Source organism: Ammospiza caudacuta, chromosome 1 (genome assembly GCF_027887145.1).
Source record: "Ammospiza caudacuta isolate bAmmCau1 chromosome 1, bAmmCau1.pri, whole genome shotgun sequence".
In the NCBI taxonomy this organism is placed as follows: domain Eukaryota; kingdom Metazoa; phylum Chordata; class Aves; order Passeriformes; family Passerellidae; genus Ammospiza; species Ammospiza caudacuta.
In genome coordinates this window covers 35,789,024-35,803,673 of record NC_080593.1, presented here as the reverse complement: position 1 = coordinate 35,803,673, position 14,650 = coordinate 35,789,024, and the positions used below count along the sequence as shown (strand labels likewise).

The window sequence follows — 14,650 nt, the reverse complement described above, 5'->3', positions numbered from 1 at the left end:
CAGAGAGCTTTCCCAGCCTTGACCTCTCCAAGTCTCTAAAGTGCGTTCCTGATCTCATGTGGCCTCTTCCTTAGGAAAGGTATTTTTCAAGGGTATGTGGGTAAATTGTATGAGCTTCTTTTAACTTTTTGTTTGTTTTAAACTATTTTATTATAATTTTGGATTTCTAAGAAAGAAACAGCGCCAGCGTTATCTAGAGGAATTGTGTGAATTACAGTCACGTGCATCTCCTGTCTTGCTCGAGGCAGGTAAAACCATGTACTTAACTCCTTCTTCCTTCCCTCTGCACCCACCAAGGGAGAGATGGGCCCCAAGGGACAGTCTGGAGTACCAGGACACAGAGGACCTATAGGAAGACCTGGAAAACGAGGCAAACAAGTAGGACCATGGTGTTTCCTCTTCCTGTGACTCGCGGCATCTGTGTGACTGTGTGGTCTAAGCTCTTGTACCATGCATTGTGTTGCCCAGGGGGGGGAGAGAAGACCTAGACCACCTCACAGGCATGCACAGGCTACACAGGAGTTAAAGCCTCAGCTTTTGGGCTGGAGTCTTGTCTGCACCACTCAACTCCCTGCCCAGGCAGCATAGGAAAAGTTGGTTTTGTACTGGATTGGTAATGAACTCATTTAACACAATTCGAGCAGATCTTGAAGGCTTCCTCTGAATCCTAAGCAACACCCACCCCCATCTGACAGAGAGAGCTCAAAATTATGCTAGCAGAGCTACATTTTCAGAGTTCCAACTGAATTGTAAAGGCTCGGAATTGTGTGTAAATTGGATGCTGACTCCACCAATGCAGCATTTCAGTAGTAGGGGCTTAGCTGGAAGTGGCTTATTTGCAGTCTTGTTATACCCAGCATGGCAAGGAGAGGCACATCCCTGCTTCACTGTTGCTCTGATGAGACCAGGTAATATCTGAAGTGGCAAGGTAGCCAGTGTGGGGCAAAAACAAGAGCTAGGTGTTAGGGAGGAAGTAATAGATCCCCGAGTAAGGGAGGCATGAGCAATGTAAGTGTCCTAGATGACCCACAAGAAATGTTTTTCTGTCCCAGATTTGTCAGGTTTTAAAAGCTGTTGTGTGCTCTTTGCTGGGTTTGCTTTTTTTTTTTCTTTCTTTTTTTTTACCGTTTATCTCTCCTACCTATGTGCTGTGGAATATCTTAGCATTGATTCAGTCTGAAAAAGGCTCTCCCTCTCTGTAACTGGTGAACTTATTTCCTTTCTTCTTTTTTGATCCTGTGAAAAAACCAGGGAGTGGCATTTTAAGGCTCTGTGAGTCTGGCTGCCACCGTTAAGTGCTCTAATGGTCTGGCTGTTTGTCCAGCTGAGGGGATAGTTTCCACCAGCATGGGGCCATTTCCTGTCTCTTGATCCAGCTGACATGCCTAGATAAAAGCAGCTAAATTAAGCAGGTGTCACTTCCACTTGCATTTCCAGATATGTCTTGATTAGCTCACTGACTTCTTCAAGTCTCCCTGCCCCTGGGACAGGCTCTTCCTGAACCGTGGCCAGGAGCTGGGAGTCACAAGTCACAGCCTTACACAGCTGACGGAGACACAGCACCCAAAGCTTTGTAACTTGGGAACTGACCCCAGGCAAACCCCAGTTTAGGGTTTCAGTCTTGACAAGGAGGAATGACTTAGGGCTTTGGGTAATGTTAGTTTGGAAGAAAGGGCATGAGCACAAATATTGTCAATGGGAAAATCTTCTCCCAATGCCGTGGGCATGTGTGAAAGATAAACAAGGCAAAAACACTGAACATCAAGCCTTGCCATTATTATTTAATCCATCAGTGCTAAGCAGGAGGGCATTAAGCAATCATCCCTCCAAGCAGGGGACGCAGAAAACAGCTTGTTTTCAGTCAGTACACATCCGACTGGCACCGCCTTGCCTCTATCAAATTGCTGCTGTGTGGGGGAAGGAGATTTCCCACAGACTTCTTTGGGGCTACAAAATCCTGGTCTGCTAGTTCTGTGTTGCATAATGTAAGAAGTAATTAGAGATCAGCATCACTGACATTCACATAAATCCTGGAATATTTTTATGGCTCAGAGCTTACCTAATAGGATTAAACAAAGCAAATATTCAATTAGTTCTTTATAGGCCATGGCAAAATCAGCCTTCCTCTGCTGAAATGGTGCAAGCGACATTCAAACGTATCCATGGGATGTAACATATCCTATAGCTACAATTATTTCAGCATACATTAATATATATGCTTTGCTACTCTTAAATTAGACATGCAGCCATTCATTGTATGATTCTGAATGCACATTAACCTGGAATTACACCATCTTCAAGGAAATAATCTCCTTTGTCATTAAAAGAAAGTTTACAGAGCGCACATCATTTTTATTATCCCAAATAATGTTTACTGTTACATTAAAATCAAGTCAGATATCTAAACTTTAGGCTATGTAATACACTTCTGAAATATAAAGCTGAGAAATTCAAGCCTTGGAGAGTATATGAGCAGGAAGATAAATACAGTTATTTTTAATAAGTGTCACCATATTAAATTCAGGAGCAAAAAATGAGAAGGTGCCAAACAGTTCTAGGCTGAAACTTCCAAATGCCTTAGGGTATGTCTGCACAAACAAGCTCCCATGAGGCAAATTAGGGCTGATTTTTGAGAATATTAGCTATTGTGTGTGCAAGCCCCTCTCCCACAGGTAATTTTGCAGCATTTGCTACTGCTGCCGGAGGGACACCATTTCTCAGCATGAGGTTGATAAACATTAAGTTGCACTTGTAAGGCCAAGCCCTGGCTTGGCTTGTGATGATTTGCTATCCTAGCCATACCCATGGTGAAAGTCGAGGAGATACAGGAATCCAGGCACCTCAAACATTCTGAAAATAGTGTGAGTGTCAAAGTCATCAGTGAGCTTCTGAAAGGCTGCACCCCAAGACTGGGAAATGTCACTGTGGAAGCCCTTGGCAACTCCTCAGTGATTTTCCCCTTTCTTTCTCAGTGGCACTCGCTTCTAGAGAGTTACAGGGGTTAAACAGGCATTCTTAAAGAAAGGCTAGCAAATCATTGAAGTCAGAGCAGGGTGATTGCTGACTTCTCCCAGGGCAGATCCCTGTGACCATTCCCATTTAGGAGCAGAAGTCCTGCCTGGGCATGCCCTTTTGTCTCCATGTAGGAGAGGAGAGCCCTTGTTCCCCGGGGTGGTGTCCATGAAGTTCATGTTTCTTCTGGCAAATCTTTTGGCTTTCTTAAATGGGAAGCCATAGCTGGCTTGTTACTGATGTTTGTTTGTTTTGTTTGTTGCTAATAGCTTAGCCAAGACATGGATGTCACTTCTCTTCCAGGGACTCAAGGGGGACATTGGACCCGCGGGTGTCATGGGCCCGCCTGGCAGGCCTGGCCCTGTTGGCCAGCCAGGCCCTCCTGGGCCCTCAGGACTAGGTAAGCCAAAAATGAGGTAAACCAAAAACACTCCCCAGGAGTGTCCCTGCTCCCCAGCCCCTCCTGACTCATCAGGCACACATAGACCCCTCTGCACAAAGGCTTTGTTTGCTTCTCCATCCATGGCAAGGAGAGGATTTCTCCTGGAGGCAGGTCATGCCATCGTTGTCCATTATTTTAAAACCCACTTTATGGCTTCTGATGTTTCAGATAAAACCAAAACTAAATCCTATGTGGTCCCTGAGGGATTTTTGTAGATGGGGATGATGAAAAGCCATCTGGCAGCCTTGGAGAGACTAGGTAATCTCCATCATCAAAGGTCTGCCTCTCCAGATATCCTGGCTTGCAATGAAAAACTGTGATTTCTAATCAGACAGGACAGGCTCACCCTGTGCAGCTCTGCAAGGGAAAAATAGATGAGATTCAAGTTACAGTGTCATTAAGGAAATAAGGGAAGAGAATGGAAAGAGAATAGAAGTCAGGGGAAAAAGAGAGCAGTGGAGAAAATCTCTATATAATTAAATGCTTGAGATCTATGCTCACTGCAATTGTGCAAATGTAGAAATTACGAGAAAAACCTTGTAATAACATAATTGTGCATCCTCAGAGCTGTGCATGCATATGAACCCTGGTCAGCTTTTGGGTCCAAAATGGACAGAAAGGACAATACATGACCCACAACACACAGTGTCCCCTTCCATTTTGCTTTCCCTTTTCCTTCCCTTGCTTGCATTAGTGGACAGGAGGTCTCTTCTTGTGGTGATGTGGAAATGGGACATCTGTGAAGCTGAGCACAACTTCAGAATCTTCACATATCTCACGGCTCCCATTAAGAAGCATCTTTGCTTGAGTAAATTAGCTGGAAGCTTTCAGAAGGCAGAATTTTCACCGTGCTGATGGGAAGGCAGCCAGGACCTTGAGACTACTTTTTCAAGGCTTTATTCCATCCACAGAAAGTTTATGTGTCAGGGTTATTAATCTTTTTCCTCCAGAATATAAATTTTGATCCTAAAAGACATTTCTCTAATGATGCAACTGCTTGCAGTATGACCACATTGGCTTTTAATCTAAATCTGCAGAGCAGTGCATCCTTGCCAAAGTTTGAAAGTCAAAAAGCAGTATTTTTTTTATTAATGTTTAATTAAAACATTTAAAAGCTCCTGTACTTTTAGTTGGGTTTTTGCTGTATAGAAACCTGTGAAACAGCATTGCTCAAGTGGTTGTACAAAGGCCCAAGTCCAATCTGTTGTGGACTTATACAGAGACTAACTCTACAAAATTTGATGTGTAGGCGCTGTAGAGTGATATGTGTGTTCATCCTCTCCTGAATTTCTGTAGCTTTAAACAGGCTGACACTTATTCTAAGCAAATGGTCTCTCTCTTCCTCTGTAAAACTGTAGAAAAATTCAGAAGGTGATCTGAAATAATATGACTGTGGTAAAAAACTGGCATCTTTCTCCTGAAGTACTGGAATTAGTGCCTCCCTTCAGTTCCCAGTGGAATTGGTGGGAGCTGTGCCTGTCTGAAAACTTGGGTAAATGCATATATCCACCTGACCTGTACTTTTCCCCCTAAGGCTGTGTGTGTGGTGTGTAGTAACCTCATAACAAGGCAAGCTGGTCCTCTGCTTCCTAGGACAATTTGCAATAGGACCAAAGGGAGAAAGAGGACTTCCAGGGCCTCCAGGGAGATGTCTCTGCAGAACCCCACAGCAAATGAGTAACCCATCGTATGAGCAATCTGTGTTTGGACACAGCTACCCCAAGGTTCCCGCGGTAAGCAGCTTTTCTGGGAGGGGATGTGAGCAGTTCTGAAGTGCTTTTGTTACGAGAGGTGTTGTACTCACTAATACTTTTTGTTTAATAGGAGCAATGTGTGATTTCTGGTACCCAAAACCTCTGAAATCCAGAGGTGCAAAAAAGTTCAGTCTTGTAACTTGTTGTGTGATTGATATGCTGAAATGCAGCTGTTCCAAAACATCAGTAAGGTAGCATATATTTGGAAATGTTTTTCAAGCCTAGGAGTGCTCTCTTTCATCTACTACTGTACACATGTAATGTATCCTTTTTATTTCATTAAATCTGAATGCATTTCAGACTGGTCAGTAAAGTAAGCATACCTTTCTGGTTTGTTTGGGGCTTTTTTAAGACAGTGATTTCAGAATTTAATTTTGGGATCAAGCATTTCACATATGCAATAGACCTTTCTCCCAGAGCACAGATCCTCAATAACAGGAGTTTCCACAAACTGTGAGAATCAGGTGTCTGGGGTCCAGTCTGCAGACATACACATTATATGGCTGATTTCCATCTCTAGCCTTGAAAGTATTTTTACGAGCAAATTGGACAAAATACTTTAAAGGACGAGGCATTGATGAAATGTGACCAAGTAATTTTTTATCACTGATTTTTTTGGGCTTTGTAACTACTGTTTATGTCCTTCTCCTTCTGCTGGGCTCTGCCTCATTAATCTGTGCAGTGCAGCACTCAGTCAGTGATGAAGATGCTCCCTTGGTGCTGTGTGCCAGCACAGCTCAGCCACTCCCCCCATGCAAGTGGAAATGGTATGGTGTCTGCTTGTCTCTGAATGCCAATGAGCAGCAGTTGGCTTTGTCAAAGTCCCACCTGTCACAGTGTCAGAAAGCTGTCACAGTGTGTGGAAGGGACACACTCACAGCACCGTTAAACTGGGTCATTGAGCTCAGCCTTTTGCACAAGTGGGTTTCAGGTCTTGGCAGCTGTGCCAGCTGCTCCTTCATCCCCTGGCTGTGCTGTATTAGAAAAAATCCTCCTGTTGTTTTGAAAACATAATGGTGAGAGATGAATGTGCTGAAATAAAGGTGCATATCACACCACACTGTGCGAAAAAACCCCACCATGTACTTTGCAGCCTGGAGAACTCATAGGAAAAGTTTTAAGGCTCTCAATATAATGTAGAGGTCTCATCACCCTCCTTCGCCATCAGGCACAGTTTCCTATCTTAAAAGATAGGATATTAAAAGATAGTAATGATAGTAATAGATCTTAAAAGATAGTAATGAGAGTGTAAACATGTAAAATACCATACACTATCACTATGAGCCCCCAGGTGCCATTTTGTTGCCAGGAATGTGGGAAGGCAAAAAGGCAAGGCTTAACTCTGGAAAGAAGCACTTCCAGAGCAGCACCACCTGTTTTCCTGCCCGCCCCTTTTGTTTTACTCCCTTGAGAGTAAAGAACACTTTAACTTAAACCAAAGCTTAAACCTCACTATTGTTTATTCTGTCCAGATCCCCATGTAGCAGCTTTGAAGCCTGTCTTAGGCCACTTGAAAGCTCTTGTCAGGATTCTATAGCTGCACATGGAAAGGACCCAGCGGTGGTGCTCTGTGCCCTGGGGTTTGCCAAAGCAGCACAACCTCAGTGCCACCACCCATGCACCCAGCAGCTCCTCCAGAGGAGGGCAGAGGCTGGGAAACAAAGTGCTGGTTTTCTGTCATTGGCTTAGATTCATTCCATTTTTTTAAATCTTGGGCAATTTTAAAGGCTAATATCTGTAATGGTTTGAGACAGCATAATTTTGTTATTGATTTCAAGAGAAATTGGAGCTCTGGGGATGAGCTCCAATTACAGAATCAGTTCTGGGCTGGCTTCCTATTTATTTGCTTCCATTCATTCAAGCTGAAGGCATTTTTATTCAATGCTTCTTTAATGAAATTGGCCTTCCTCCAAGGTTATGGGAATGTTCTGCTATTTAAAAATTTCAAGGTAACTTGTTTTTAAAGAGCCAATTCTGTTTATGTTGGAGAGAATCAGAGTCAGACCTAAAACTATTTTGCCCAGAAACATTCTATTTGCTTTTTCTTAATTTAAAAATGGCTTGAATCTTACAAAAATTAAATTGATTAAGCTGCTGAAGGAAGAGATTATTTTCTAATGCCTTTTACATCCAATTTCAGTGATTGAGACATTAAAGAAATGGGTAAGAGAGCAGCTTGTCCTAATTTTTCCATTTTGAACTATTTTTTTTTTTTGCAGTATGATTGGAGACTTGGCATCAGGCCATAGTATATGCATATAAAGAAACAGGCATTTTAGTGTCAATTAAATCGAAAGAAATAACAAAGAGGTAAAAGTTAAGTGAACGTTGTATTAAGCCATGCATTATTTATTTTGTAGCCACAAACATGCCTAAAAAGTTATAGTCAATCCACAAAAAGCACTTATGCCCATTTGGATTTTGCAATTGCTTCAGCATCAAGCCATTTGAGTATCATGAAGTTCTTCTCAGCAGTGATCGTGCACTACTATTTGTATGATTTTTACCTAAAGATGTGCATTTCAAAATAGGGGCCGGGAAAGACCATTCCATTGCTGTAGGTTCTCACCTCTTCTCTTTCTGAAAACAACTAAACCACTTTCCTATATATTATTTACCTATTTGAAGATACATATGCCAAACTAGATTCTGTGATAATCCAAAGAACTTCTTGAGAAGGTTACCAATCACCTCTTTTTCTGTGCCCCAGATTTTTGTGGTGAACAATCAAGAAGAATTGGATCGGTTAAACACCAAGAACGCATTAGCATTTAGAAGAGATCAGAGATCTTTGTATTTCAAAGATACCTTTGGATGGCTCCCAGTCCAGGTAAAAATATGACTGTGGTCTCAGAAAACCCGTGAGTGTATGTTTCATTTGGAATACAGAACGTACTTCTGTACTTAAGGTGTCATACCAAATCAGTTAAGCAAATGAGGAAAAGCTCATTTTTGAACACTGCCACAACTGTACATAATTCTGTGAATTTTATTCTCAGGAGTCTTAATTACTTAGGAATTAACTCAGCAGTGTTGCAGGTTATGCTAACCTTCCTCTGAACCACTGGTGAACAAACTGGAGCAGAGTTCAGGGAATTGTGGTGGTAAAAAGAGTTTTTATTTAATACAAAATAAGGCAAAACTCACCAGGGTACAGATTTGCAGAACTAAAACCCTGCAAACCAAATTCACATATTTCCTTTTTGCTTCAAGGAGCTGAGTCCTGCTGAAATTAGCAACAGCATCCTTCTTGTGTCTGCTGGACTTTGTATCAGATTCTGTATAAGCTTTCTAACCAACAAATAACAAGCCATAAAACCTGGCCCCTAGAGCCCTTCTCCTCTGCTTGCTAGCCAGGCTGCTGCTGGTGTGGTTCAGTAACGCCTGTGTGTTTTCCTGGCCAGCTCTCCCCTCTGTACCCCATGGATTACCGCCTGGAGGAGGGGGGCACCTGTGGAGATGGCATCGTGCAGGATGGGGAGGAGTGCGACGACGGCAACGCAGTGGTGACCGATGACTGCATAAGTGAGTTACAGCACAGCAGGAGGGGCTTCCTCCTGCATGGAAGGTGCATTAGTTGTACCACAGGGTACATTGCTTATGTCTGGGAGAGCTTGTGTGGTTTGTGGATCAAGGGCGGGCCTGGGGAAAGGGAGGCACGATGGCCACAGGGTGAAAACTGAGGCGTCCATGCATGTGGATGGCACACACCTCACAGGACAGAGGTGACCAAGACTACTCTAACATCCTTGCTGAGTCAGAAACTCTGCATTTCGAGGGCCATGCAGCAGCTGGGTTACACACACACCTTTCCTGGGGGCTTCCAGCTCTCTCTAAAAGCTGTAGCACACCTTTGCAGTGCAGCACAGCCCTTGGGATAGACACTGTTTCTTACGATATAATAGGTCCTCAGTCCAGAAACACTACTTTGGATTTTGTTATTCACTTGCATAGAGAAGGTGTCAGCCCACTACCTTCACTATCAGATTTACATAACATTCAATGCATGTTGTTCTGCTTCAGAGCAAATTTGGGAGAGAATCCCCAAAGGGCTCCGGTAGGAAAATTCAATCCGACCCTCCCGTCAACCGGTCTGGGAGAAAATACCTCCTTGGAGAAAAGTGGAAAAAAACTGTTTATTAAGCAATAAAACCTAAACAATATTAACCAATAAAACCCCTTGCCGCTCCAAAAGAGATGACAAACTGAGAAAACCCCGTCCCCAGGTTGCAGCTGAGCTCACTCAGTCTCTGGTCAGTCCCTCCGGTGTTGGAATTGTCGCAGGCCAGGCCCGGCCCGGTGGGCCACAGCTGCAGCTGCCGGTGCTCTCCTGGGTGTTCAGGCCAGAGCAGGTTTCAAGAGGTCTGAAGAAAAGGGATAAAAACCACAGTCCAGGAAACTTCTTTCCCTCAGCTAGCTAAAAACTAACTCAAGACAAAAAAAAGAGCTCCGTCCCGCTGTCTGTCCGTCCGCAGACAACACAGTCAGGAGCAGGAATGTGGAGGAGTGAGTGCAGTGTCTGATAACAAACTGCTGCTTCCTCTCTGCCCCCTTCACTCTCTGGAACAAGGCTTAAAGGTGCAATACTTATTATTCAGCATGAACAGAACGAGACAATTGGGGATAAAAGCATCATATAGTCAACCCAGGACACATGTCTACTCCATCCTCCTTCCATTTTGCTGATTGTGGATAGCAAAGAGCATATAAGAGCATACAAAGAGCATATAAGCATTTGAGCAACTGTGGTAACCTTCACTTCACCCCCTCTCAGTTACTTTTACATCTTGAATCCTTCCCCAGAGCACAGCTCTACACCATCTCTACATAGTAGGTTTGGTGCTGTGTTGTTCCCAGCAAAGTGGTGCTTCTTCACACTTCAGAACAGTATTATGCAACACTGAAAGATGCAATTTTTCATTTATATATGACTCACTGACTTTGAAAATGGAGTGTGTGCAACCATGCCCTGTGCAAGTTTCTCCATCCAGCTGTCCATCACCACCCTTCCCCTTATGACTTAGGAATCCCCACCAACTTCTCAATGACAACAGGAAAGAGATTTCAAAGGCAATTCCATCTCAACAGGTCTAGGGAGACACATAAATAAAAGCCCCTCTAAGCTTGCCTGACTGCAGAGTACTCCAGAGAGACAGCAGACAACATCTCTCCTGTTTCCAGACATGAGGAAATGATTAAATTAGAACTTGCAATCAGACGTGGGGAACAACCATGTGGCAAGATAGTGTTCATTAATCCTAGTGCCTGCAAAATTGTGCACTCTGTGTCTGAGGGCACATCGTGCTCTCTGTGCTATGCATTGGGCAAAGCCTCAATGGAGGCCTTGCAGTAGAGATTTCTGACACTGATCTGACCCATCCTTGAGTTATTTGGAAATAAGCACACTGTCGTCGTCCTTCTGCTGTAACTGAACCAAAAGGAAAAGGCTAGATGAATGTTAAATGGATTTTATTGTAAAAAAGGCTTGTTGGTCTTAGAAGCATCAATTTCTGACAAACACATCCTTGATGCAATTAATTAATCATTTCTATTTTAAAATAACCCACTTTAGCCTCTTAAAAACTCCCTGTTCCTGAGTGTCTGTTTAATCCTTTGCTTGATACCAATGGATTCTCCCAGAAGGTGTCAAAGGGATTTTAACTAAATTAATTTGTTCATATTAGAAAGTCATTCTCAATATGCTGAAGATCTCAAAATCAAAGTCCAATTGCTAAAATGGCAAACCAACCCACAAATTATTGCAGCCTACGTGCCAGTCACCATGAAAAAATGTGACAAATCCCACTCACTCTCAAGTCAGTAAGAGTCAGCAGTGGGAAAGACATGATTTTGGCAACATTTATATATTTTATTTCTTTATAGACAGGCTGCATAATTTTGTTCATATGTGGAAACACAACAAACACAGATATTGCTCAGAATTGGATAAAGGTCTAGGTTGAGAATTCCAAACCAGTTAACCACCTAAGATTATTTTTTTTGAGTTTGTGACTTCCCCAAATGTTAACTGTATTTTATGTTTTCCTTAAATTGTTTTGATGGTAATTATCTATGGCAATAATAGGTTTCAAATAAGTGCTGTTGTAATTACTGATTCTGTAGTAATTATTTTTAGCATTTATCCATTCTTTCCCTTCATCACAGAAATCGGCTGATAAAAGTACATTCTTTGTAGTGAAGAGTACTGCTCCTTCTAAGAGAGTCCTTACAGAATGCCTTCCTCAAAATATCTCACTTTATACTTAACCCTTAAAAACCTAGTCCCAGTCACTTCACCTGTTTCTTTGACACGTGAAGTGCCTGGAAAGTGTTTATTTCTTTATTTTTCACTAGGGTGCCGCCGTGCTTACTGCGGAGATGGCTACAAGCACGAGGGGGTTGAAGACTGTGATGGGATGGATTTTGGATACTTGACATGTAGAACATACCTTCCTGGGTATGTAAGAGGAGGTCCTCACTTGGGTTTGGTGGGGTGTTTTTGGTTTGATTATGGAGGGCGGTTTTGCGCGTGCTTTTCCTTTCTTTTTTCTCTTTTCCAGCTTTAAAACAGAGGAGTTTCACCCACTTTAACCTTGTTCCACTGGGACCACTGCAAGTAGCAGAGAAGAAAGTGTCTGCCAAATTATTTCTGTATATCATTGACTTCAAGGGCTAAATCTCATTTCACAGTAAGAAGTACTTGCCTCTTACTGTACAAAACAAATGAAGGTCACACAGACCTATGTTTGCCCATTTCTTGCCAAAATTTCCTTATCTGGTCACATTAATGTCCAGCCATAACATAAGGATAGTAGGAAAGACCATGACAAGATGATCACACTGAAGGAAAAAAAAAAATCACAATATCCAAACCACAGACTTGTACCAACCTCCTGCTGCCCTTCCTATTAATGGGTACTCTGGGGGTGTATTTGCTTTGAATCAAGCAGTCATCTGTCAGCTTTTCCAAAGTGCAGGAAATTCATTCACCAGCAGATGCAAAGCCATGCATCTGTGTAGCAAAGTCCATCATTTAAAACATCTGCTTTTTGTTGACTTGCCTTCTCTGCCTTTGTTTAGGCAGCTTCCTTTGGTCAGGGTTTTGCCTCCAACAGCAGCACCTCTGTTTAGCTGTCAGGTATTGTTACTGGCTAACAGGAAACATTTAATTTGCAAATTAAATTATGTGCAGAGCCCTCATCATTCAGGGAACAATAATGTGCTAATTGACAGGAATAAGAAACCACAGGATGTCTTTGTAAATCTAGTGCTGTGCTAATCCTTCCACTGTAATTGTTGGAGCACTTTTGGTATAAGAGGTTACTAAAATTCAGGCCAGTCAACCTGACAAAACTGAAACATTTTGCAGTGGCATCTTCAGACAGTGTGGAGTTGTTCTCTATTGTGAAAACTCTTCCCTTTGAAGAGTCTGAAAATTGGTGCCCAACATAGCACCACAAAAGCTTGAGGAAAACTTTATATATTTCACTTTGCTTGTATATTCAAGTTGTGGAAGAGCAACTGAGATTTTTTTTTTTTTTTGTGGTAGTCTGCAAATTATCTGCCAAACTAAAGAAAAAGCTGTGAATCATGAGCAAGTGGGCTGAGTATGTGAGTATAACACTCCCATGGGAGTTTTACCCTGAAGTAACCTTTCCTCCAAGAGCTCTGCTGCAACTGATTTTCCCATTTTTTCCAGCCCACAGATCCCTCCTTCTGTTTCACACACCTTCTCCAGATCTGATGTTAGTCTGAGAATGTGGGTTATCCTAGGACGTAGTTTTAAAGCTGCATAGCTTGACATTGTGGATCTGTTATTCACTTAGACATTCCAGCAATAAAAACTCATTTCAATTCCTATTAACAGTCGTGGTCAGATCTTTAGTAAGTAGAGTCACTGCTCAGTTTAAGTCAGTAGAAAGAGAAAATCTCTGTTTCTCTTTATTTTGCAAGGACTCTTCAAATTACTCTTTTTATAATTATTTCTAATGTGGGAATGTGTCACTCTCATTATTTCAAGTACATGGAAAAGAAGTTAAAGGACAAGCACAGTCATGCCTGCTGAAGCTATTGGGAGTAGCTGGAAAAACACTCAACTCAGAGCCTCAGATATTTTGTTCCACAGCTCCCGTGGGTGAGCGCGAGGCCTTTTGCATCCACCCCCATGAAATGCTCCAGTCCTGATGCCAACAGGGATTTTATTTTTTTAATTGACATTACTGGGAGTAAAGTCTTCACTCATAGTTTCTCCTGGACGCCTGTTTTGCTGACAGAGGAGTACACAGTCGAGCCCTGATGAAAATTTCCCTCCTGTTTAGTTTCCCATATGCTGCTGCATATGCATATTCCAAGGTTCTTCACTCCTACAGAGAGGTACAACCAGGAGCCATGTAAGTGAACCATACCATGTTTTGAAACTGAGATATTCTCTTTTATTCCAGGTCTTACGGGAAACTGCGCTGCACTCCTTACTGCTACATTGACTCCACACAGTGCCGGTACTTCACATGAGGGAGCAGAGGTGGGCAGCATCCCCCGCCTAGGGGTGCTAGGTGCTACACTATCACCTATCCAAGAAGGACTGGGACAAAAAAAACTCCCAACCACCTCTGGGAAAACAAGCAAAGACACATCATGCTGCTGATGGCCATTCTGAGATTTTTTTTTTTTCAATATAGATTTGTCAGATAGGGGAAAATAGGACCACTGCATCCTGTCTTAATAGAGAAATAAATGTCAAGCTGTGTGTGCCAGTGAGACTTCCATGCAGCTGTGGATGGCTCTCCATCACAAAAGCAACATTAAACTACTGGAAGCTGAGTTTCATTAACCAGGAATGCCATGTAACAATTACCTCGACTTAGCACTGTTAAACCAAATATAATCTCTTCAGGGGTTTTGTCTTTAACCCTTCTCTGCATAAACACAAAGCATATCTTGGATGCGGTGTTTAGAGGAACTTTCTCTTTCATTACAATGTGAACTTAGCAAATGTTGCATCCACTAGAGATGACTTCAGCAACTCTAAGGTTACCAATGTTCCTTCATTGGTCAAAGGAGTTGAAGTTCTTTCAGAATCAGCAAATCAGTCAAATAAGCTGGTTAACATCACCTTCAGGCGAAGGCGCTGTCTGTGTGTGTCTGTGCACTACAAGCAGTCACAGGAGACTGGCAAAACACACCACAAAAGGACGAACTGGACAAAAAAACTGTGAAATAGCCAAGAAGTTCTCTCCCAGGAGAAAATTAGACAAGGAGGGAAGATAAAGAAGGAACATATTTCTGTATTTTTCTCCTCTGTGCTGAGCTGGCTGGGCTCTGCCTGACCCCAGGGGGCTGGGATAGCATCAGTTCCCTGCCCACGGCCATGTTCACATTGCCTTCTCTCTGGTGTCCGCACTGGAAGGTCTTGGCATTTGCAACCCCTTGTCCACCCAGCCAT

At 42.7% G+C, this 14,650-nt stretch overlaps 1 protein-coding gene across 1 annotated transcript in view; it reads left to right on the top strand.

Moving 5' to 3' along the window:
* Positions 1 to 13,719, top strand: part of COLQ (collagen like tail subunit of asymmetric acetylcholinesterase) — a 38,686-nt gene extending 24,967 nt beyond the window's left edge. Inside the window, exons 11-17 of the mRNA XM_058814282.1 lie at positions 298 to 378; positions 3,316 to 3,412; positions 5,048 to 5,187; positions 7,919 to 8,038; positions 8,613 to 8,733; positions 11,563 to 11,665; positions 13,650 to 13,719. Of these exons, the coding sequence (XP_058670265.1) occupies positions 298 to 378; positions 3,316 to 3,412; positions 5,048 to 5,187; positions 7,919 to 8,038; positions 8,613 to 8,733; positions 11,563 to 11,665; positions 13,650 to 13,719 (732 nt within the window). The remainder of the gene's footprint in view (positions 1 to 297; positions 379 to 3,315; positions 3,413 to 5,047; positions 5,188 to 7,918; positions 8,039 to 8,612; positions 8,734 to 11,562; positions 11,666 to 13,649) is intronic.
* Positions 13,720 to 14,650: the final 931 nt, after the last annotated feature.